Genomic DNA, 26,238 nt, shown 5'->3' with positions numbered 1-26,238 from the left:
TTATTTCTCTTTCCTCCTAGTCTTCATGGTAAAGGAGTGTATCAATATCTCCCCAAATGTCAATTACACTGAAAATGAGCTCTTATGGCCCCAGGAGTCAAGCATGGATAGGGCTATCTCATCATTTATTGCCCAAACTGGAACACTTTTGAAAGTGAAAGGGGGTCTATTTGTAATTATGTTGGGACAAGAGGGATTGTTCTGGGTTAACTGGGCAATACTGTCAGATTTAAAAATTATCCTGGTTCATTGCTGCTTCTATTTCTTCCACAAAATCTCCTGGGAGTTTGTTGAATAACACCTAATAGAACGAGGTTAGAAATTTTAAAACATAACTTCAATGATCACTACCTTTGCTTTTCTAACCAAAAAATATAATTTTACGTAGAATGTGATGACTATAATCCCTATTACATTTCAAAAGTAGTGCTAAATGTATTCCAGAGCTTTCAGCTCTAGTTATTTATCAAATTTCCTCTTGTACTTTTTTAAAAAAAATTACCAGTGACTCTCCAGAATTCCAATTCAGCAGCTGGGGGTGAAATACTCTCGTCACATACCCCCTGGATGTAGTTTTAGAATTTGACTATATTGAGTGGTAAAATGTTTGTAGTGGCATAGTTTGTAATGCTTTTTTTGACTAAGATGCAGTAATTCCATCAAAGATATTCTCTTCAAAAATGAAGTCACTGAATTTAAGTTCCCCTAAAACCTTACTGACATGCTTATTTGGTAGGAGCCAAGCATGGAGGAAATTGAAGATGATATGACAGCTGCCCAGGGTGGATGCATTAGTAAGATGCGGCTTCATAGAGGATAAAGTCCTGTGAACAGTGGCTGCAAGGAGAAGGGAGTTCCATTGGAGGAACGTAAAAAAGGGAGGTTCTGACTTTAGCTTTGTTGAGATTACGACCCACATAATTAATTGCCTGACTCAGATGAGCCCCCAAGAAACTTAAAATTAGGTTTAGAAGAGGATGATGGGAAAAAGAGTGAAATAAGCCAAACAGAAACACCTTATACAAATCAGGACACTTTTAATTGTTGAATGGTGTGGAGCAGATACTGAAGGAAATAGCTGTTGAGAGGAATTTAGAAAATACCTGAAGCCACTAGAGAAGTTTTGAAGGAGATGCTATGGTAGGATATATTTTAAATACAACTAATGGTTTTCCAATCCAAGAGCACGAATTCAAATTTCCATAGCATGAAGACCTCAACTCCACAGCAGAGCATGTGAGGTAGTTCATAAAGTGGCCCTAACCAAGCTTTCAATAATTACAACCTGCGGCGTTTTCTCCATCTCTCCTCACCTGCCAACCCACCTCTGTACCATAAGGTTTAGTGAGACCTTTTTTTTTTTTTTTTTTTTAAAGATAAGCCAAGCATCTTCATTGTATCACTTCTTTGCTCTTCCTGCACCTGCTGCTTAGGAGGTACAATCTGGTCTGAATCCCTGATCGATCTTCTTTCATATTTTAGGATGGAGTTCAAACATTATCTCCCTTGAAAAGCCTTCTTTGACCTCATTCAGGTAACATTAATCACTCCAATCTGTTTGGCCATAGCATTTTCAACATACAGCTGGATTTTAGTGCGATTAATGTGATGCTCTAATTAACTATTTATGCATCTTCTTCCCACTAGACTGGTAGCTCTGTGAACGGAGTCCCTGTCTTATTTATGTTTTTATTCCCACTCATTACAACTCTGGCTAGTGGCACTCCAAATGTGTATTGAATATTGTTGAATAATTCCATATAATTAGTGGTGAATTCCATGTAATTAATGGTATCAAATCCTCTTTTTCAGAAGAAATATTTCACAAGAAATAAGAATTTTAGAAGTTCTTAAGATTGATGGAAGAAAGTTGTTTCCATAGTTTGCATTGTTCTAGCACCCAAAATTCTAGGCAGCAAAACTAAAGGGTGTGATAACATCCCCCTGAACTTGTGTTAAATATGGGATAGAATCTGTGCAAGATTGTTGTACTTTTAAAAAAGTAACAATTATATACTTTAAATAAGAGTCCCCAAATTTCTTACACTTATTATACTTTCTTTCAAGAATAATTTTTATATTTTCTTTAAGTATACTATTGGAATCCATTCCTGTTTTGAACATGTCCCCAAATAGAGAATTTGTAAACAGATGTTTACCTGTGTAAAATACTCTGCATCTTGGGAAGCACAAATCAAACTGATTGATTGCCAGAGAGAAAATCCAAAACAACAACAACTGCATATGTCTTAGGTACCTTTGGTTATGTGTGCATGAGAGAAGCTTCAAATCAAATACGCACCATACAGAGCAAGCCAACCTGGCAGCCCACTAACGCACATTAATGTTTTAGAGTAGAGTTTTCAGGATTGGCTGCTTAAAGTAAGATGTGACTGCAGTGGGTTTTCTAAGGCCAGATGATGGATAGGTATAAAGAATTGTGTTAAGATTACAATGCATTTGAAAGCATGACACTTCAACCTCATTAGTCTATTCGAAGCTTGGAGGTTTCAGCAACCCTATTTATCAAGGGTAAGCAGCTTATTAAAACCTTCTAATTATCAAGGCAGAGCAATCAATCTAATAATATTTCATTACCTAGCTCCAAGTCCTTGAGAAAACTTTGAGAAATCAGAGCCAAATCTAGAGAGGCTGTATATCTACTACCTGCTTGTGTCAGAATTTAGTATGTGATTGAAGTAAATATTTCTTGCCCTCTGGCAATGAGGAAAGCTACTCAAGTGCTTGGGGTGGATTATCTAGCAGGGACATTAGATTTGCCTGCTTCAGCTTGTGACCAATAGGATGTATCTAGAAAAATGCTAGCTAGGTTATATATACCACTTATGGGGCTGAGAGCAAATTGACTCTCACTGGCTGGCATCAAAGACGTAAGCTCACCGGCACAGGGATATGGGAACCATCATACAAACTGTGATAATGTATTAAGTTTCAGAGGTCTTGGTTCCCAGAAGGCTGGCTCCATTCCTCCTGGCTCAAGTGAGTGTGGTGGAGGAAAGTGGCTCAGGGGATTGCACCAAGGAGCAAAGAGAGAGGCTAAGCTCAGCTCACCACATATACACCCCAAGGCACACCTATTCCAGCCACACTCTACCTGCCTTCAGTTACCACTCAGTTAATCCCCACCACTGATTAATTACCTGACTGGGTTAAGGCTCTCATAACCCAATCATTTCACCTCTGAATGTTCCTGCGTTGTCTCACACATGAGTTTTTGGGGTATACCTAATATCTACCCATAACAAAGCCTATTTTCCTGTAATCCTCCTGGCCTTTCTCCCCTAGATGAGGAGAGTGGAGAATAATGTTGCTTTCAGGAGACTATGTTAGAAGCCTGCCACTCCAGGAGGTCAGTAGTGCCAGCAATCTGCATCCAGGAACAATTGCTAACTGGTATACCTCTTCTCATCAGTCTAATTTGGTCTACTGACAATCTCATGATGTTATGACAGTATATTCTAGAACAACACACAATGCTAGAAGGACACTTGGAAGTCTTCTAGGATGTCGATGAAATGAAAAATGATAATGATGCTGAATGATGTGTAAGGGTGACAAAACTGTTATTATTAATAATCTCATGGGAAGCACTATAGAGTTTTCAACACATACACATAATTTCATCTGATTTCACAGCCATATATGGGGTAGATAGGGTGAGTGTTATTACATCCACAATATAGAGGAGAAAGAAGAAGCTAATGACATCCTGTTACTCACTAACTCACCCAACAAATATTGACTCGGTACCTGCCGTGTGCCAGGATGTGGTGCTGAGAGTTTTGTTGAGAATAGAGAAACACAAGATAAAGGCCCCTAGTTGGTGAGGTGGACCACAAATATTTACACAAACAGATAAGTAAGATGTACCAGGATAAATTAAGGAGATCATGACATGAATGATTGGCCTGGAGAATGGCGAAAATTTCAAATCAAGTAACGGGGGAAGCTGAATTGAGAGGGTGTGTTTTCTGAGCAAAAAAAAACCTCAGGGGACAGAAGGAAGCAGCAAGAGCAGGACAGAGGAGGCCTGAGAACCAACAGAGAAGTCTCCTCTTCAGATGGCACACCTTGTTCGCGCAGTCGGACCCCAGGGGGCCTCAGCAAATAATGTGTCATCACTGCAGTTTGTCACTAAAGTCCTGGATCCATTCAAGCCACTCTTCCATCAACAGTTATTGGTCACAATTATGAATCACTCTGTCAGTGATAGATATGGTGAGCACTTTACTAGGGTCCCTGGGAGGGTTTTGGGGAGTGAAAAACACAAGGATTATGCCTTCTTTATAGGCACCATGGCCTCAGGGGAGACACCACAGCCCCAGAATTAGGCCCAGGCAAACACAGAATGAGGCTTTACTATTCCAGAGCAGCGTGAGGACCATGGTGTCCAGGAATAGAAGGGACAGAATGGAAGCAGAGGCCGGCTTCCTTGTTATCTGTACACCCCTCCTCTCTGAAGCATCCCCTAAAACTTGCTGCAGACTTAGACCCCCTCCTGAGACAGATCAGACTGGCCTTGTTTACATCCTCCCTACTAGGCTCTGGGTCCTGATGGCACAACTTCTCCCTTCATCCTTCCCTTCATCCCACTGCACCTGGCCCAGGGCCCTGCATGGAGGAAATGGCTAATGAAGATTTAATAAATTAGGGGTTTAATCTGAAAACAGATGATAAACATCCCTCAGAAACAAAGCAAAGGGCTCTCACTGCTCCTCCTAAACTGATATCCTTTCTTTGCTTTGACTTGCATGTCAGGCTTTTCCTCTGTCATCCAACACTGACTTTATTCATTCTGGTTTCTGATTTCTGTGTCTCTAGGACTAAGGGAAGATCAATGCCATGTCTTAATCAACGGCTATTTTTGACATCACCATTGCATTCTTCTGGCTCCTTCCAAGACTGCAGAATTATACTTACAACCCTTCATTTTTGCACTCAATTCCTTTTTTGCTGTCAGGGGCCCCTCCTGTATTTCTCTGCCTGAAGCTATGAAAGGCTCCACGTCTTTTCTTTCCCCCTCATTAACAGCTGCCATGTTTTGCCCACAGCTCTTGCGTCCTGTCGTTCTTTCTCTCTTCTCTTCCTACAGTGATGCTAACCAAATGAGCTTTGCTGTTTTTTTCCTGTGAATATTTTTTTTATCATAGGTTAAATTTTTTTTAATTGACAACTTCTGATAGTTAACAAATTTTAAAAATTTCTCAAAAGTGTTACTTCCCTTCATATTTGAAACAAATCTGTGAAATAAATGTTTATTTTGAAAATGTTTTAAGTATATATTTGGAGATAATCTATCAACTATGGATTTGCAGTAAGATGTTGTGTGATTTGGGCAGACACTTAAATTTGGAGGTCTGGTTGGTTACTAGAGCTATTGAGAATTCAACGAAGAAATGTCAATAAATAAAATGTTGTATGATCATGCAGAGTTGATATTCACTGACATCTGGTATGATAATTTAAAAAGCCTTTCAAGTAACACTGATTAAATCTATTTGGCAAAGACCATTTACACCTTGCAAACAGTTTTCTTTGCTGTAATGAGTATTTGTAGTTACTACACTGGCATGTGCCACCCATCAACATTCGCAATTTTAAGTGGAAATATCTCAACCCACGTTATTCCTAAAACCCACTGAATATTATTTGCTATAGCTGAATATTAAGATTGCTCATATTTTCTACATAATTTTCTTTTTCCATATTCATTTGGCTTTTGTAGATGAAAGAAGACCAGAGAATACAGACAACAGATTTCTTGTCCCTTCCTGGAGATAAAGGTAGAAGAATATTGAACAGAAAGCAGAGAGGTGACGGTAGTGAGATCATGAATTTATTCTCTGCCTAGTGTGTTCAACTGGCTTGGAATAAAAACTGAGATCCCACTTTCTTCCATTTACCCACATCTCAGCATACTGGGAAGAGCCATGTATTTGAAGATTGAGTAATTCTTATGTGCTCGTTTCTCATTTGAAAATTTGGGGGTTTTAGCAATTCTTTGTGCTATTTCTTCATTTTATTGTCCTTTAACATCCAAGGATAATAATTCATTAAAAAAATATTCACTGTCAAACTAAGATGAACCTCTCTATTGGGTCCTCATAAAAAGAGGAATTACACTTGGCCCCTTAATTAGAATTTCATAATCACTAACACTATTCAAATACATTAATGATAATTTAATCATGATTCATAAAAACCACTAAAGATTTTTAAGTTCTTTTCTCAGATTTTAAAGTTTTTTATATAGTTATTTTTAAGAAGGATAATCTCCAAATTTATCATTGGTGGCTCATCATAATCACTATTTATTGGAAACCTGCATTATACATTTTATACTCACTACTTCCATTCCTGAGAAATGCAGGTACCTTAAAACTAATGAGGTAAGATTCAGAAATGGTAAGCAACTTGCCCAAGGTTGTGCAGAAGAGGTTTATTTAAATTAACCTCACTGAAAACTGGACTTAAATAGTATATAGAAACAAAAACACAGAAGAACATCAATAAAGAGAAACATGAAAAAGGATAAAAAGTAATGACTCCAGGGATAAGATGCAATAATAAAAATTCCATGTTATAATAAATGAAGGTAGGCCACACTGGCTGTCATATGGACCAGACAATGAGAGACAAATGATTGTTTACAATAATATACTCCCCATTACATTAAGTCAGACTAGTTGCTTGAGGATTTGGTTCTGAGTCCTTGGAAAAGGATCCTGTGTCTGCATAGTGGAACACTTATGCTAGGGTGTGTTCACGTTTGTGCAGCAGTGAATTCATCAATCCAGAGAGTTCTTATAAGACTCCTTAGCCTATGTGGCTGGCAACACTCTAAGGTATAATTTAGTAAAAGCAATCCTGCTACAAAGACTCAAAACAGCTTGACTCAGGCCTTAGTGTTATAATTTAGAAAAGTATCTTAGAACCAAGTTGAAAGAATGAGTGGTGTGTGTATGCAACACCTTAGAAATGCTCAGTTTTGATGAAGAACCAATACAAAATGAGTTCATGGTTATTACTGTGCGTGGAACCCAGAGATTAGTTATTCTAGGTCTCTGGTTGATAGAAGATCTATTTGGAAGTTTTCTGGGTCGGGGTTGAGCTATGGGAGAGGGTGGCCTACAGGTGAAAATACAGGCTTTGCATCATATGAAGCTGGCATCATATCCTAGCTAGGTCCCTGACTAGTGCCACCACCTGACCTTTCTGAGACTCACCATCCTCCTATATAAAGTAGGGACAATAACTGCACCTCTCTTGGACTGTTTTAATGATTAAACAAAATGACGTGTAGTTATTAATATCACTAACTGATGCTATCGATGTCTTTCTCTAAAAAGTACAGGGCCTGCAGGAAGTTTTGCTTGTGAAGATAAGGCAGGGTAGAGGTGCCTTAGGATAGGGCTGTTCTCCTGGAGAAGCCATGAATGTTAGAGGCTCCAGATTTTAACACAACTCAAAAGTGGCTGAATTTGGCCACATGTTAGGTTTGTCGAAAACAAAAGCAAGCCCTTTTTCTCTTTCCAGCTCTCTACCTGTTTTAAATATGTCCATTGTGTTCACACAGGTTCGTTTCCTAACCGTCTCCAGCTATTTCTAAACTTCGAAATAAATCTGAGGTTATTTTGTCTTGCTATATTTTAAAACCCAATTATCACAAAACACTGTTTTTTGGTTTGTTTTTTTTTTTTTTTTTTTAGTAAGTATTTCATAATACCAGAAAGACAGAAAGGAAAATGATACTGCCAAACACTTGGTCATCTTAGCATCCATTTGATTTTTTAATTAAAAAATTATGTTTTTCAGTTCTAAGAAGCTAAATTATATAAACATTTACATTTGGTATGTGTATTTAACAAGCAATTTCCTAGCTCCCAAAATATTTATTTTTGGCATCCTGCTTGCTTTTTATGGCCTATCTACTCTATTTGAAATCTGCTCAATTTATACAATCAGTAAATTACTTTTCCATAATTGCTGTAATTACAGCCCTCTTCATATGCTCATACTTATTTCTCAAAATTCTTTGACAGAAAAACATTTGTGATGAAGTCCAGACACACCATTCGAGCTCAGGAAACAATGAAAATGCTTTCCTGACATTAAAAAAAAAAGTTATTTAAAAGTAAATGTGTCCATATTTATTCACTGCAGTAACAGGAAGAGATTCATAAATTAACATTCATCTTACTCTTATATTTAGCCCATTAGGAAGTTTTCTGAGTTATCTTAGGATTCTAAATTAAAAGAAAAATCCTTCACATGATATGGTGCGTGGGGGAAAAATAAGCTGGTAGTTTATTCAGTTAAAAATATAAAAATGAATAAAATGAAAAAGTAAATTGAAAACAATTTGATATCACATTTCTCATCTTTTGGACTGGAAGAAATTTAAAAGTTTGACAATACTTTTTGTTGATGAGGTTATAGAGAAATGAGCTTTCTTACATGCTGCTAGCAAGCAAATTATCACAGAACTTCCAGAGAAAAATTTGGTAATTTTTAACAATACCATATGTGCACTTGTCTTTTGACTCAGTGATCCCACTTCTAGGAATCTACCATAAAAATATACTCCTGACAACACAAAAATACACATCTACTAAATTGACCATTGTAGCATGATTTGTGATAGCAAAATGTTAGAAACACTGCTGATAGTCTTTGGCATGGCACCTCCAACAAAAGAATAACAGGCAATTGTAAAAAAAAGTGTGAGAAAGATCTCTATGAGTTGATCTGGAATGATCTTCACAATTAAATGAAAACAGTAGATTGAAAGAGTAAGTATAGCATGCTACTATTCTGGTAAGAAAACAGGAATATAAGTGAATAAACATTTATTTGGTCATTTATGTAAAAGTATAGGAAGGATAAACCAGAAACAAAAGACTCCCTCCTCAAAGGGGTGAGTCAAAAAAAGGGAGAAAGAGGAAATGGTCCGGGTTAGTGTGGGTAGGAGAGAGTGACACTGATGAAATATAATAATTTTTGTATAGTTTTGATACTTAGAGCTATAGGAATTTTTCACATACTACTCCAAACTAAAGAAATAATTACAATCAACGAGAATATAGGAGAATCTACAATGAAACATAAATAGTAACAAACAAAACTAATTCTATTAGAATAAGAAGACATTAACAAAGATGGATAAGAAAAAAAACAGACCCAAGTAACTTCAAAATTTGTTTTGATTGATATTATGATCCTAAAACCAAAACAAACTATACAAATCCCATATTCTAGCTAGTAATTTTTTTTAAGGAAAATGACTAGCAACTCCAACTCGCCTACATAGTATGACTGAACAAATGTGTTAATATAGTGTGGATCACTGAGAGTCAGGTTTCTCACTATTAGAAAAAAGTGTTACCAATAAGAAAAGACAGGCTACAATAAATTTTGTGGTATTGAATTGGTATAAGTGTGATCTCATGAATACATATATACACACACAATAAATAAATAGGTGTGGAATGGTATACACAGGCATTTCCTAGTCCTTTTTGCAGAGAGGGTTTTATAGCACTGACATTAGTAGCAATTAGCATGCTCAATGCCTACAACTTGTTTTCTATACAATTTTCCAATAAAAGGAACAAGGGCTTCTTGGGGAAGAAGTTAAACACACACAAAAAAAATCCTGAAAGAGCTTGTAATGGCAAAAATGAGAAAGTGCTCCTATATTCTGGTTGATTGCAATTATTTCATGATAGGGAGCACATGAAAAAGATATAGGGTTGTGCTGGGGTTGTGGCTCAGTAGTAGAGCACTGGCCTAGCACGTGTGAAGCCCTGGGTTTGATTCTCAACACCACATATAAATAAATAAAATAAAAGTCTACTGACAACTAAAGAAATTTTAAAAGAAAAAATTTAAAAAAAGATATAGGGTCTAACTATAAGGAGCTTCCAATGTACAACAATGGAACAATATGAGCATCAAAATAAAATATTATATTTTGGGATTATATTAATATAATAAATATCTATGAATCTATGCTGACATAAATAAAGAGTGGAATAAATAAGCCATTGACAAAAAAATATAAGCTCTAATTTGGGGAGACAGATTCCAATTAATACACATGGAAGTAAAGAGGGAAATGTAAAATACCATTACAGAAACACTGCAGGAATCGCTTATGAGAGCCTCCTATAGATGCTATCACATGGGTAATGCTCTACACTGGCTAATTTATGAAGAGTAGAAGTTTATCTGGCTTATGGTTCTGGAGGTTGGGACTCCAAGACTGAGGGGCTGCGCCTGGACTGAGGGCCTTCTTTCTGGGTCAAGGTATCACCTGTCAAACGAGTGAGTAAAAGAGAACCAGAAGGGGCGGAGCTTGTTTTAATGAGAGAGTCACTGCCATGATGATGACATTCATTCATCCCTGAGGCTCACCTCAGGACCGCAACACCTCCTCAGAGGCCCACCTACCAATGCTGCTGCACGGACTCTGGGGGAGACATTCAAAGCATGGTACTTCCAGAACATGCATCAAACAAAAAATTAGCAGACACTAAGGAACGTCAGACAAATGAAAATTCTAAAAAAAATAAATAAATAAAAATAAAATAACTGACTAGTGCTCCCCATAAAGCTTGGAGGTCAGAAAGGTTAAGGAAAGTGAGAAACTAGCCAGATGCAATGGTGCATGCCTGCCAATCCCAGGGGCTTGGGAGGCTGAGGCAGGAGTATCATGAGTTCAAAGCCACCCTCAGCAACAGCAAGGCATTCAGCAACTCAGTGAGACCCTGTCTTTAAAAAAATACAAAATAGGGCTGCAGATTTGGCCCAGTGGTTGAGTGCCCTTGAGTTTAATCCCTGGTACCAAAAAAAAAAAAAAAAAAAAAAAAAAAAAAGGTGAGAAGCTGTAACAGGTTGGAGGAGACTAAGAAGACATGTTGTCTATATGCATGTGGATTCCTGGATTGGATCCTGGAACGTAAAGAAGATATCAGGGAAGAAATAGGTTGATATTAGAGCAAGGTGTACAGTTAATACTACTGTGTCCATGTTCACTTTCTGGTTATATTTATTGTATTATGGTTAGATATGTGTGATACTAATGTTTAGATAAGGTAAATGATAGATGTGAATTTTGTATAATTTTTGCACATTGAAAATTATTTCAAAATAAATTTGATTTCTACTGGGTATAGTGGCACATACCTGTAATCCCAGCAAATGGCTGAGGCAGGAGGATTACAAATTCAAGGCCAACCTCAGCAATTTAGCAAGGCCTTAAGCAACTTAGTGAAACCCTGTCTCAAAATAAAAAATAAAAACGGGCTGGAGATGTGGCTCAATGGTTATGTGTCTCTGGGTTCAATCTTTTCCTCCCTCCTCCCCAAAATTGTTTTCAGGCAGATCAAGATCAGTGAATAACCATTTGTAAATGGTTTTCTTATCATAGTTCCTGGGATATAAAGTCTATATTTCAAGTTTAATGTGAATATAATAAACCTCTGGTAAGTAAAAATCCACTAATTTGGAATTTTATACACTCAGAGAAGCGTTCAGCTAGAAGTGCCTTTTTAAATGAACATCAAAAAAAATGCATCTGTTCAGGAGGATGTTTAGATTTCTAATAAAAGAGAGAAACACTTTAAGCAACAATGACATACCAATTAAGACTTGTTCTTATTTCTTATAGCATAAAGTCATATGTGATATTACCTGGCAGATAAAAGGTGCCCAGTAAACAGATAAGTCTCAATCTAAAAATAAGTCCCCCTGTGCCTGCTAGAAGGTGATACTGGGATGGTATCCTTGCTCTCTCTGTAGAAATTATCACACTTTTCCAGTATAGGTGAACACTAATTTATGAGGAAGGACCATAAGCAGTTTTCTGCACTGCCACTGAGCTCTCAAATGGCTGTTCCTCTCCAGGATTAAGAAATTTCAGATTAAAGAGTCTGACTTTCTTTCACCTTGGAATCAATTTGTCAAATGAGTCATACACTTTCTCATTTTGCATTTCTAAACTATTCATTTCTGGATCTTAAAAATGCCCAGATGTCATTCTAAATTAATTTTTTTTCTCATCTTAAATTTTAAAGATTGATTTATGATGCCCAGAGATCACAGACTCCAATGGATAGGAATTGATGTGCAGAACAGCAGAATGGAAATGATTTTTTAAAAATCCAGAGGTACTTAGGAAAAGTGATTTTAATATCGCCTAAGTCAACATGAACATTAAATGTATGCTGAAACTAACTTCTCCAAATCAAATTGAACGGAAATGTAATAAATATTCAATACAATTAATTCATTGTCTTATAAATTTTTTAATGCTGCATGGCTGCTACTAAATGGTTTGAGATTTTGATCTCAAACTCCACCTTCCATCTAGGTTAGGAAAAATAAATGTAAACCCTCATGAAAAGCCTGGAAGACTGAAGGCAGCACAGAGGCTCAACCTTTGATCTGAGCCACATCCTGCAACCTCAAATTACTGTTCTCAGGCCCGATCTTTCCTCTCATTTTGTTCTGGCAGCTTTCCAAAGAGAGACAGGTGGTTTGGGGGCATTTTCTTGGGTTACAAATCAAATAATATTTCATGGTTTTCACATTTAATGGGCTAAGCAGAAGGCATTTGACAAAAGTCACTATAGAGGTTTGGAGAAATAATTTATACTCCAGGGCATTCTTAAATAAGTAACCTGGCAATATGAAATTAAAAAAAAAAAGTTCTCACTGTTTCTTCAAATATTGAATTGCAAAAGCTGCATCATGTATATTTTTCTTGTTGCTAGGGGACTCAACATTCAGAAACCAATAGAAGAGATTGCACTAGTCCTTATATGTTGACTTGTTACTGGGGACAATCGTGCTACAGGGCACGCATGAAACCAGGGGCTGCTTTCTGATACATGACATTCTTGACACTGAAGGAAATTAATGCTGATGGGGGAATTTTTATTTATTTACTTTTTTGGGGTAAAATTAACAGATTTCTTGCCTCAACTTGAAATTATGAATTCGGTGATGGCCAGAAATGGACAAAGTAATCCTAGATTTTATGCACTGAGAATTGCAAAAGCCAAAACCAATAGAAAATAAATTTCCTCTTGGATTGCCTGCAATTATAAAATGTCAATTTGTATGATAAATATGACCATCAAGGGGGCTCCTGAGTGTGAGAAAATATATTTTGGGAAGCAATCGGGCATGTCTCTGTTGAATCATATGTGAAGCATTCTCTTATTTGCACAGTTGACATTTGGGCTGTACTTAATTAAAGAGGTTGTGGTGTATAGACATAGACTCATTCTGAGAGTACATAATAATGAGAAAGTTGTCAAATGTTTAACATCTAGGGGTAAAAATAGTAAATTTTCCAGGAAAAGAATATGCATGCACCTGTACAAGCCCTGGAGAAGGGCCTCTGGGCACAATCTGTCAGTTGATTAGGGCAAGTTGTACACAGACCCCTTTGGGTCATGGAAACCCTACATTTGTTCTTGATATCCTGATCCTATTCCAAGGACACAGAACACAAATATTGTCAATATCCAATTAGACGTTTCCATTTTTGGGTCCCACTGTTTCTCAAATCTAACAAGCCCTGAGCAGACTGAAGTAATTCGTCTTTTACCCTTCACCACACTAGCTTCTGTTTCCTTACAGCACCATCTTTCTCTTGGGTTCTTATCTCATCATATCTGATGTATTTCCTTCTTTGCCTTCCCATTTAGTCACCTCTATCTAGACATGGAGTTCTATAAATTCTTTGTTGCAAATCTACCACGACTGCTGTCTTCCTTTTCCTATCATGCCACAATTTGATGACCTATCTGATCTTCCTACCACCAGTCTCATCCATCTGAATCCATCCTTTACGTAGCTGCCAGATTACTACTTAGATTCTGTCATCCCTGGATAAAAGAACCCAGTCACTTGTCATTGCCTAGGAGATAAAAGAAAGTCAAGTATTTGGCTTCACTTTTAAAATCAATCTGTCCAGGCCTGACAAATCTCACCTTTGAGGATGTACCAGCAAGTCTGACCATTTCAACTTAGCCAGCCTGTCTCAAACTCCTGAGCATATCATGCTTATTCTTACCTTCTTAGCTGTTTCTCATACTGGTGTCACCAAGTGCTTATTTACCTCTACTGGGATGGGTCCTGCCTCCCTAGAACAGGGTAAAAAGTGGGCTATGTGACTATGCACCCCCTCTCATTCTGTCTGTCCAGTTCTTACTAATTAAACCATCTTCCCTTGGTTTTTCAGTTAGGTCTCATTATCTCTTTGGTTTGTGTGTTTCTGGTGCTGTGATGTTTTCCAATCTCTTGTCAACTTTGTTGCTTCTCAGTTCATCATCTCAATCTTCTCTTTCTACCTTTGCAGATTATTCAACTCAAAAGAGACTTCTGCTCTCAGTGCTACCTCTGTGCACATGCCTTATATGTCTATTTTAAAATTTGCTTTTGATGTGTGTAGGTATGTGTGTGTGTGTGTGTGTGTGTGTATATATATATATATATATATTTATAAATTAGATAGCAATATTTGGAAATATTTTTACATAGTTTGCACTTATCTTTCATTTTGTAATGTTGCTCATTATATAGACCCTTTTTGGTTTATCCTCACAATGCTGAGAGATAGGTATTATATTTTCCATTTGTTGATGAGGAAAAGTACATTTATGAAGGTTAAACATTTCTCATTCATACTATAAATGGTGTTGTCAGAATTAAAATCCATGTAGCGACTCAAAGTATGACTTCTCTACTTAATCAAATACTACTGTGAAAGAACATCTCATTGGAGAATTATAATTTCTTAGGCTCAAGGCCAGGTCATATGGCTTTCTTTTGGGACTACTATGTATGTGCCTACTCTAGTCCATAGCATTAGAAAACATCAAATATATATGTTTTGAAGAGAATGAGACATATTCAGATGCTTAGCCATGCCACATAATTATAGAGTTTGAATGGTTTAAGCCTATCTGCCCAATGAGTGGCCACTAGCTATGTGTAGTGATTGAAATTTTAATTGATATGGTGGTAATGATTCCAACATGTGTATGCATTTCAAATCATCACATCACATGCCTGAAACAGTACAATTTTTGTCAGTTATACCTTCATAAAACTAAAAAATAACCAAATAAAAAACTTGGTGCTTCAGACATACCAGCCACATTTTAAGTGCTCAATAGCCACACAGAATGAAATTTACATTAGTTAAAATTAAATAACATGAAAACTTCAGTTACTCAGTCTCACTAGACTTATTTCAAATACTCAACAGTCTTATATGGCCAATAGCTACTGTTCCAGACAGCCAAGACATAGAACATGTTCATTATCACAGAAAATAGTACTGAACAGTAATGGAAATAATCAAATCCTCAATTTCCAAGAGTACACCCAGTCAATCTATGTATCCAGAGACTAAGATTTACTTTCTCAATACTTAAAGGAATTAACTGGTGCAGTGTTAAAGACCTATACCCTGAAGCCAAATCCTGGCATTCAAATTTATAAGTTGTATGACTTTAGACAGGTCACTTAGCTTCTCTGGATTCAGTTTTCCCATCTGTAAAAATGGAGATTATGATATTGACTACTTAATGGATGTTTATAAGGAATAAAAGTATAATGTAATTACCATATTGCCTGGTATAAAGCAAGTGTTCAAAAAATATTAGCTATTAGTGTTATCTAAATAGTGTTCTACAAATGGGATTCATAATCATAGAAATAAAGCCCAAAGTTTTTAAAACTTTCATAGTTTGCATTCTATATCTTTATACCTGTAGGTATCATAGTTGTAAGTGATAGCAAGACACATTTAAGCATTCTCTCATGGACAACGCCGGAAGTACATATCTGGATATTCAATCAATAAAAGTATAAAATTAGACACAAGTTAAATTGGGTTACCAAATACTTGCTAAATATTTTAAATTCAGCTACAAGTATTCAGCTGAAAATACTGCAAGGTGGACAAATAAAGGGACATTTCTGTTTCATTTTGAGGGGTGCCCCTTTAGCAATCAGCTCCAATTCTTGATCCACATCAGCCAAGCGCACCATGAATTGGTATGCTGCGTAAATTTACTCCCGGGAAATTCACTTAGGACTACAGATGCTTCAGTTCTCTCATCAGGGTAACTCATATCCATAGTCTTTAGAATAGATGGACCACATTTGAATGACTATGTTTAGCTCAGAAGAGTTTGGAACACTAAACTATTTTAAAAACAGGGAACCGATCTAACAATAATCAAAAGCATTTGATTATACAGAACCAGAAGACATATGCATTCAGCTCCAAACAGCCCCACCAGGTGACTGCTGTGAATTTTGAGAATACTTTTCCAATGAACCCATACAGAAGAGTGGTCTTGCTTCTGCTTTAAGCTTATGTGAAACTATGGGAGAGAACAGGGGTCACTGCCTGAGTCCATCTGAAAGCCCCATCAGCTCTGGCCATAGTTACTTCCCCAACTCTCACATCCACTGAAAATGATTCTCAGAACCCTCATTAAGTCATTTAATTTCCCTAACATTGATATTTTAGTGATGAATATTCACAGGCTTATTTGACATTTAATTATCAGCATTACCTTTCTAGAAGATTTCTGTCCCTTAACGAATACAAATGTGATACACACAGACATATTCCTATTTGGGGGATATTATATATTCAACTACTCTTTCTAATTTTCAGTTCTTTAGAATGAAATAGGAGATTCTTAGCATAACAAATTATTTAAATCCATGCAAAGGAAAAAATTAGGACTTCTTTTTAGATATTAGAGAGACACGGGGAGAGAGAGAGAGAGAGAGAGAGAGAGAGAGAGAGAGAGAGAGAGAGAATTTTTAATATTTATTTTTAGTTTTTGACGGACATAACATCTTTGTTTGTATGTGGTGCTGAGGATCGAACTCAGCGGCGCACACATGCCAGGCGAGTACGCTACTGCTTGAGCCACATCCCCAGCCCAATGAGGACATTTCTTACATGTGAGATTCATACATGTTATTTGATGGGCAAGGAATATATCATGCTGTTTTAATTAAAATTGTATCTTGGCAATCTGATAAAGTACCCATAGATACCATATTTTTAAGGAAATTTTAAGTGCAAAGTTCATATATCATTAAAGTTCTCAAAAGTTTAAATTACTCCCATGGACAATTATGTCCATTCCCCCTAAAAATAAGAAGTGAAAACATGCCTTTGAAGATCAGAATACTTCCCTGGGCTTCCTCTTCTAACTTGGTTTTCACCTCTGGCTCCTTGAAGGATTGTTCATGATAAAGAATCATAAAGCAACAAGATAAAGGGAATAAGTCTCTTTTATAAAGACCAAGAAACTATCTTTTCTAATTGCTAAAGAAACAAGCCTGAGGAAAATGAAAACTCATTTCAAAAAATGACTCAAACATGCTAACAGCTCTACTCTGGGGATAATCATGAATTAAAGGAGTTTTCAAAGAAAATAAAAGAAGAAACACATACGTGTAAATGTTATGCTTATGGGAAAAGAAGTCCACTACTACCATTTAACATGAATAATTGAGATATTTCAATGAAGTATTGTGATATCACACAATTATTTATTTATGCATTATTTGGGTTTACATGAGGATTTTCACTTTAGTTGCTAAACAGGACTTTCAGAGCTATCTAAATGCCTCCAGAGGTGTCCACCTCCCTTTTTCTATTAAATTAGTCACCACAAGAAGGACTTTGTGGTTATGACGGCCGTGGGATTTGTTATACATTTGCTGTTTGTGAATAGCTATGTGGTTTAATGTTTTCTTTAACGATCCACTTACTTTTAGCTCTATTTGTATCTCCTATTTTTTTTTTTTAGTTTATACAATACAATTTCTTCTACCACATGTTCCTCTTATCTCATGAAATTGAAATTGCTAAGAATGTCATTGGGCTAATGTTTATAGTGTTAGGTTTTTGCCTGGGTTTCTGGGCCTTTGGGAATCTATTTAATTCCATTATAAAGAATCATCAAGTATTTTCTCTTGATGTGCCAAAAGCCAGACAGATCCTCATGCAATGGTTTGAACTTGAAAAAATGATAGTGAGAATGATAACATGTTACTGAAATAAAATGCCATTTATTAAAAACAAATGCTTTTTAATTTAATTATTGAATTAAACTACTTGTCTATATAAAACATGAAAACTAAAGTATAATTTAACTCAAAATGAAAAATTCCAAATCCAGTGGCACCCCCATTCATCTTGATGTATTGTTTCTTCTTGGCAAACTAAATGCTATTTTGGGTTCTCACAAGTTGGAGAGCTTGACAAGGAATAAGGGTATTTCAATGAACTTTCTACCATATAATGAAACATTTCATAACCTAATGAATGCTATACTTGCAAAACCAGGTATGCCTCACTTCAGGCCTTTGCTCGATGCTATATGGTTTCATGTATCCAACTTGAAAATCTAGATTACAATTTGTAGTAATTATTAAAGAGGAAATGGAGAAATTACAAATTGTATAGAAGTTGGGCATGTAAGAACCAGAAAGAGATGGATAGACGAGAGCTGGGATCAGGGTAAAGGAAACACACATATGACCTTGAAAGACTCCTTGACTATTACCTCCAGTACTTTTGGGTTTGATGTACATTGCCTGCTTTGATCCATACCAAAAAAAAAAAAATTTTTTTGCTCGATTTGGAGTAGAAATTGCAGTCCTGTGTATCCTCCAGTTGTTGCCTCAAGACCAGATTTGATAAGTCTTCAAAGGTTAAGAAATGCCCGTCTGTGTTTGGAGTAGAGCCCCATGCGTTATGCTACCCTTAAGGCATTAACCCTATTGCACCACATAAAAATCATATGCGTAGTTCAGAATACCATTTTCTAAACTTAGGTAATTGATAACAAATGCAACCAGTGAGAAGCTGTTGGGTACCAGCCAACCGTTTTCTTTTTAAAAAGCTTTTTAAATTTTCTTTTCAGTGAGTGGCTAGTATAGCTTTTGCATTCTGCCAGCATTTCAGACAGAACACAATATGATAAATACTCATGAGAAATAAGAAATATTGAACCAGTAACCATCAAAGAAAGGCAGAGGGTTGGGTGGGCGTTAGATTTCAACTGATGGAAAACTGTGTGTGTGTGTGTGTCTGTGTGTGCGTGTTAAATCTTTCTTGGTGCTTTTAGGAATGCACAAGGGCAAAAAGCAAGTTCTCTCACTAACAGCGAGACCTGATTTTAAAATAATTGCTTGGGCTTTTGTTCCTCAATTTAAGAGTTGTGTTTCTGGACTGTATTGTTGAATAGTCTCTTGTATTACATAAAGCAGAGATGAAGGAGCCTTGAAAGTGGGCGATAAAGACGATTCTTGAGGTTCCCTTCCCTCCTTTGGCCTAAAAGAAACAACGTTCTATGCTTAGGGTAGGGAAGATTTTGCAACGTGCAATTTTAGGGTAAATCAGCCAGGGTCATATTCATATCATTCTTATTATTCATATCACTTAATTCTTTGTAACTAGAAAATTTCTTATCAGATTTATGTTATAGAATTTCATGCTCAAGAAAATCTTGGAAAGAGTAATATCTTACACAAATGCTTGAAATAACTCCCTGTGTTTATTTTATATCTTTCTGAAATGCAAGTCTTGTACATTTTATAAAAGAAAACCTGAGTTTTCTATAAATAAACTGTAAACAATGAATGTTTACCCTCTAATTTCACACAAGGTTCATCTAAGCTCTAAGCACATTTTCCCCAAACACAAAGTAGTGAATGTATGAATTACCTTGAAGATAACCCTCACAGGTTCGAAGAAAGTCATTTGTGCACCAAAGTTGCCATTCATTACGTGACACAGGTCAGCTGACTGACCTAGCACAGGCTCCTTGCAGCTGGCTCTCATTTACAACTCGATAGCAGCTGTCACAATGAAAGGACCAGGCTCATTATCTGATTTGTTTCTGCCATCACTACTCTCACTGAGTCCATTAACAATAGGGATATGTGATTTTTAAATTACTGAATTACTCATCCTTCCATTAAAAGAGTCGACCTACAAAGTAAAATAGATCAGCCTCTTTCTGCAGTCAGTCCCTTCCATTTCCCTGTCTAGATGTTTCCATTTATTCCAGGAGTCCTGTTCTTATCAACAGTGGCCTTATCTGTCCTCTGCTCTATCAGTATGCTTAAACAAAGCAAGGTGCAGGGCAGGCTCTCGATACATGTTGATGAATGAGGGAAGGAATGAACAGACAGTTCACACCACAGGGTTTCTTGCCAGTCTTGACAGTCAGAGTACCCACCTTGGGATTTATTTCTTATTCTCAAGTGAGTTTTCTGACTTTGCACATCTCAAAACTTCACAATGAGGCAATATGAAAGAAGTTTGATACCATTTGTTTGTCTTGGAGAGCCTAAGACCCAAAGGAAGACAAACTTATTTCCCTGGTGGCTGGCTCCCCCACCCCCACTGGAGGGAATCTATAGACCAGAGAACATGGCATTTTCTTGACGAAATAATAGATATTCCCCAAATCTATCAGTTCAAGTCTGTGGCAGTGGTGGTGATAGTGGTGAGACTTGATCACAGACATGTCAAAGACAAAAACAAATGAGCATGGTAAGAACCACTGACAGATCATGCTACAATGACTGAAATTGCCACAGGAGCGTGCGAAGATCTGGGCTCTATTATAATAACTGGATGCGCTGTGGATATTCAACCTCATTCATGCCTGACAATGCTAATGTGATATAACCATATTTACCGTTTTAGCCTGTATTACTGCTGTATTTGAATGTGAAGTGTCCCCCATAATCTCACCTGTGAGACAGTGCAAGAATGCTCAGAAGTGAGATGATCAGATTATGAGAGTGTGACCCAACCAATGGATTAAACCTCTGAGGGGTTAACTATGTGGTAACTGCAGGCAGGTAGGGTGTGCCTGGAGGAGACAGGTCACTGGGGGCATGCCTTTGAGGTTGTATGTGTTGTCTCTGATGAGCTGCTCTCCTCTGCCATGATGTTCTGCCTCATCTCAGGGCCAGCGCAATGGAGTCGGCCATCTAGGAACGGAGACCTCTGAAACCATGAGCACCCAATAAACTCTCTCCCCTCTAAAATTGTTGTTCTCAGGTCTTTCAGTCACAGAGGTTAAAGAAAAAAAAAAATCTGACTAATAATGTGCTGAGACAGGGCTTCCCTGAACGCCTAAGATTATGTTGACCCCCCATGTTGAGTAGACTCCTAGCATCCTGAATTTCTACTTCCCTACCACACTTTATCACAGTCTATTATAAGTAGTATAACAATATTAAATTACCCAAGGACAAGAATGTACATGTCTAGCTTACTAGAGTTGAGTTAATAAGCTGAGATTATTAGGGTTTGACTAAGTGGGATGGTCTAAAATCATTTCAAGGTCTCACATTTGTACTTGCCGTAAGAAGCATCCCATAACATTGCACTGATAAAAATAGTATGAAATGAAATAGAATCCTTGCCTTTTGTCTCACCAACCTTTGCCTTCCTACATCAGCAAACTCTTTTTAAAATCTCCCTCTGGTTCCCATAGTCTATAAAATCTTAGAAGGTACCAGATGTTTGGAGGAGGCTGTCCCACACATCCTCGATTTTAAAGTGCATGCAAGATTTATTATAGCCATATAAATGTAATTCCAGCTTTGACTTTCATGTTCAAGAGCTGGGTGTAATCTGCAGCAGGACCTCTTGTCGAATAGAACAATTCTTATCTGTGCTGCGTTGGTCTCAATGCCAAACACTCAGAATAACCACAGGATATGACTGAACCGAGTTCTGCCCACAAACTGTTTCCCTCTAGGAAATTTTAATGTAATGTAAACACTTTCCAAGAAAAACCATTTTGCATGTAGGCAACATTCAGAAGCTAGGGTGGGAAAAGTCATGCATGACTATACAGAAACACCTGGTGTTAAGTGCCCAAGCAAAGGCCTCAAATTAGGTTTCTCTCCTACTGCTGGTTTCTGATAGTGAAAACAGAGTACAACTCCTCTCCTATGTCTTCCTGTCCTGACCAGCTCTGGGGTGACCTGCAGCCCACCCATTCATTTTGACCCATCTGCAAGTGGAAGTTGGGCTGTGCTTTGTACTGGGGAATTCCACATGCTACTAGAGAGCAGGAGAAGCCATCTGCCAGAGGTGAACTGAGGCTTTTTAAGTACTTTAAAATGGGTCTTCTAGCATATTCTTCAAAGTTGCCTGCAATTTAAGGAAAACTTTTTTTTTAAAAGAAGCTTTTATATAAAAAGTAAAGTTCTTCCTTCTTCCAGCACTAGTTACTTAACAAGAATCTATGCAAGCCTCAGAGTTGAACTTCCTGAAGGAGCACTGGGAAATGCATCCTGAAGAGACTCCTGATTTTTTTTTTCCCCCTAAGATTAAAAGGAGACATTTCCCCTTACATGTGAACTGTCTTTCTTTTGACATGATCCAGATACCAACTGAATTCTAAATAGCTATTAATCACTTTCAATCAGTTCTTGGCAATGTAAAAATCATGATGATGTGCCTCTGACATAACTCTTGTTTTTATTGACAGTCGGTTGTCTGCCACTGTTAATGTTTTAGATGAGCACATGATAATTAAAGAAAAAAATTCACAAAATGTATAAACTGGGCTGTTCATGTAGCACACACAACTGACAGCAACAGGAGAGAAGCCTTTGATGAAGATGCCAGGACTCCGGGAATGATGGGCTGCAGGTGCTAACCAGAGAGAGGCTATTACACATAATTTTTGCTGGATTACCAATTTGCTCACAGATTTTTGCGGCCATACTGGTGAGCACTGTAACGCTGCCATCTTGGAGGAATCTGTGTTGCAAATGAGGTTGGCACTTTTGACTTATTCATATAATAAATGTGTGAACTAACACATTTGCAACCAGATGAGTATTAGCAAGAACATATTCTGCTCTATAATCTAGGTTGGTGGTTTATTCTCAGTGCCATGGCAAAACCAGGAGAAAGAAAACTGGAAGAATTTTCTCAAAGACTTCCAGGACTAATAAAAAAAAAATAGACAAAGAACTGACTTGAAACACATTCACGTAGGATCCAGTATCACTTCCACTTTCCAGTAAGGTACAACCAACACATGGTAGGTTCTCATTTTCATTTTTATGTCAAATGGTTTTTCAGATATTCAATTTCACCTCCAGTTGGCATGTAGGTAACCCAGCTGATTAAAAGTATAAGGATTTGCTTTATGTTAAAATAGCCAATCAGCATTAAGAGAAAGAAAGTCAATTAAGAAGTCACTCTTCTTACAGGTTCAAAGGTGAATATTCTCATTCATCACTAAGACCTTCTTTACATAACAAAATCTACTTACTCACGTTCAGTAATAAATCTCAGGCTGGCCAAGACAATGCTAGGATTTAGAGCAATCTCAATTGAAAAGCTTAAATGATGTATAAGACTTCAAAGGATGCTATGAGCTTTAATCTGGCTTAAAATATGCAAATATTTTTAGATTTCTTGATTAGATTTCTTTTTATTTCATTATTTGGGTACCCTGTCTTTACTAAAGTTAATCTAAATCTTATATCAGAGGTCAAGTTTATTCTTATTTTCTATTTACAACTTCTTCCAACATTTTAGTGAAGGACAAGAATCTTAGCAAAGAATCGTGTTATTTTGAGTTAGAACTCAACAATTAACTTTTTTTTAAAAAAGCTATTGTTTTTCAAATAAAATCATATATAGAGATTCTGTCCCGCCACAGAAGGGAGAGAGAATAGCAATTCACCTGTTCTCTATGAAATGATTTGGAGATTTAGTTGGGTGACTTCCAATTTAATCTACTCACACTAATATCTATTTTCTTCAACTTTAAAGCCCTTTCCTCTGGCCTTCTTAAGCAAAATAACGAGCTATCCAGTGGGTTTCATTGCCAAGGCCGAATGCCTGTAGCCTCAGCAAGTCTGTGCAGAGTGAGCTTAGCTTTCTGTGGATCCTGACACATCTTAGATCTTTTTCCTGTCCTACCAAATCTCAGATGTCAGAAGATTCTGCTGGTGCCTTCTGGTTTAGAGGTTTGTATCAAGGATGAAGGCCCTTGGAGGCTGATGAATGCCACTGCTATTTTCACCTCTCTGTAATTGCAGTAAATGCAATTGAAAGTACTTTTATTTGAAGGCCATTTGACAGAGGGGGAGAAAACACATTTACTCTTTCAAGGCCTGTGTATTTTCCTGGGAGAAGCCTGCCTATAAAATTTGTCCTTTTATCCTTGGATAGCTATTTGGGAAATATCTCTGGGCAATGCCACCTCCTGACTGATTTCTGCAACTGGAGAACAGAGCCATGATTCACAGCCCTTCCTCTGCACCTCCACCTCCTCTCCTCCTGCCTTCTCAAGACTGGAAGGTCTTTCAAGGCCCGTGTTCTTGAATCTTTCTTTTCCCCAGAAAGTTTGCATGTTTTAGCCAGAGTATTGAACTATCTTCACTGTAGAAGTTTAAGAAAGGAACTGTTTCCTAAGATCAGCGGCTAAATTGAGGGAACAGAAATAAAAGAGAGTACTGTGAATTGGGTTTTTTTCAAGATTCTTTTCTAACGGGTCCCTTCTTGCAGGAGCTCGCTGACATTCAGCAAGATGACTTTCATGGTCATGGGAGCGATTCACTACTTGAACACAGCTGACGCATGCATACCCAACAGGACTGTACCATGCAGAACGCAGAAAAGTCTTACTTTTGCAGGATTAAAGAAAAAGAAGACAATGTTTATAATTTGCTAAGAGCTGTCTTTAGTCTCAAGTCATCATCCTTTCTGACCTGCCCATCAGGCATCACAGACACTTGCTGTTTTCACATCTCAGTTTCCAAGACTGTTTAAATGTTTCTTACCTATAAACAGATTCCACTCTGTGTCCAGATCGGCCTGATTCGCCAGGCAGCCTTTCATGACATTGAGGCAGTAGTTGTTGCACGGTCTCACAGCCGGAAGGCCTCGACAGTATGGGCAGTACAGCATCTTCATGAGAGCACGGATGCACCCGGGGGTGGGGCTGACCTGCAGGTGTATCACAGAGAAAGAGAAAATCGGAAATGAGAAGGATGAGGGGAGGAAAAAGGAAGTCATTTTCTCCTTTTTAACCAAACCAGGCAAAATGTCTCTGATAAACCTCAAAGAGTTGAGCACAGTACTAAAGAGATGATAAGAACCATGACCCTTTTGAATTCTTGCTCTTGAAGCCAGTCACTTCCCATTAAATACTTCTGCTCAACAAAGTAATATCATTTTTTTTTTTTTTGGAAATGTCCCTGTCAACATTTTGATATCAATGCCTCTGCAATGCAGCCCTAAACCTTAGACTCTGCCCACTGCAATAGAATGTGGAATTATAAAATGCATGTGAAAGCAATTTGCCAAGTTAAAAGCCCTGTAAAAAATGTAGGTATTATTAAAGTTTAATGTGACACCTTTAGAAAAGTTTCCAACTGGTTACTTGACCCTTTCTAAAGGAGGTTGGCAGATACACTTCCTTTGTACCTAACTTTTTTGAAAGGATCAATATCAACCTGTCTGGGATTTCTAAGATCCGGGACTGCTTAGAAGCAATTGGAACTGTTAACGCATCATCTTCAGGCATTTGCCACTGGGAATTTCTGAAAAATTTGTGGAAAATGGACACTGTATGGAATGTAAGCAGAAACTCTTACAGTAATTCTGAGGAGTTACTAATCAAACAACAACAAACTGCTACTTACATGAATCAGAAACACCATGCTTCTGAATGAATTGATTCTAAACCAATAAGGACTTTTAAAAATCCCATTAAAATTTCAAATTTGACTTCAAGGCCGATGAATGTTTAAGTCAGTGTAGAACAACAAAAGCAAACAACACAGAAAACTCTTTTTCATGATTTGATGTAGAATTATTGTCATATGTATTTGGTTGGTTTTACATAATTTTGCTGTTTTAATCAAGGAACTGTGTGTTGCTGTACTTGTGTTCCAGATCTGAGAAAAAGCTGAACAAAACCTACATCATTTGGACCTCTGTCAGAGTTGTGGGCTTGTCACATAGACTCTGGGTCCACAGACACCTACCTGATAAAATGGACAATCAGACGTAAAGCATAACACAATGTAATGTTGGGACAGGAAGAAATATCTCCACATAGTTGGACACTTTATTAATTGCAGTAGCTCCTTCCTATCATGCTG

At 37.3% G+C, this 26,238-nt stretch overlaps 1 protein-coding gene across 4 annotated transcripts in view; it reads right to left on the bottom strand.

The window, feature by feature from the left end:
* Gpc6 (glypican 6) overlaps nucleotides 1-26,238 on the bottom strand; it is a 1,046,794-nt gene that overhangs the window by 315,490 nt on the left and 705,066 nt on the right. For all 4 annotated transcript variants that reach the window (XM_005317045.5, XM_040281651.2, XM_078016208.1 and 1 more), the window contains exon 4: nucleotides 24,913-25,078. In XM_005317045.5, the coding sequence (XP_005317102.1) occupies nucleotides 24,913-25,078 (166 nt within the window). The remainder of the gene's footprint in view (nucleotides 1-24,912; nucleotides 25,079-26,238) is intronic.

Source organism: Ictidomys tridecemlineatus, chromosome 6, assembly GCF_052094955.1.
Source record: "Ictidomys tridecemlineatus isolate mIctTri1 chromosome 6, mIctTri1.hap1, whole genome shotgun sequence".
In the NCBI taxonomy this organism is placed as follows: domain Eukaryota; kingdom Metazoa; phylum Chordata; class Mammalia; order Rodentia; family Sciuridae; genus Ictidomys; species Ictidomys tridecemlineatus.
Note: the sequence above shows the minus strand (reverse complement) of the source record. Positions and strands in the feature narration are given on the sequence as shown.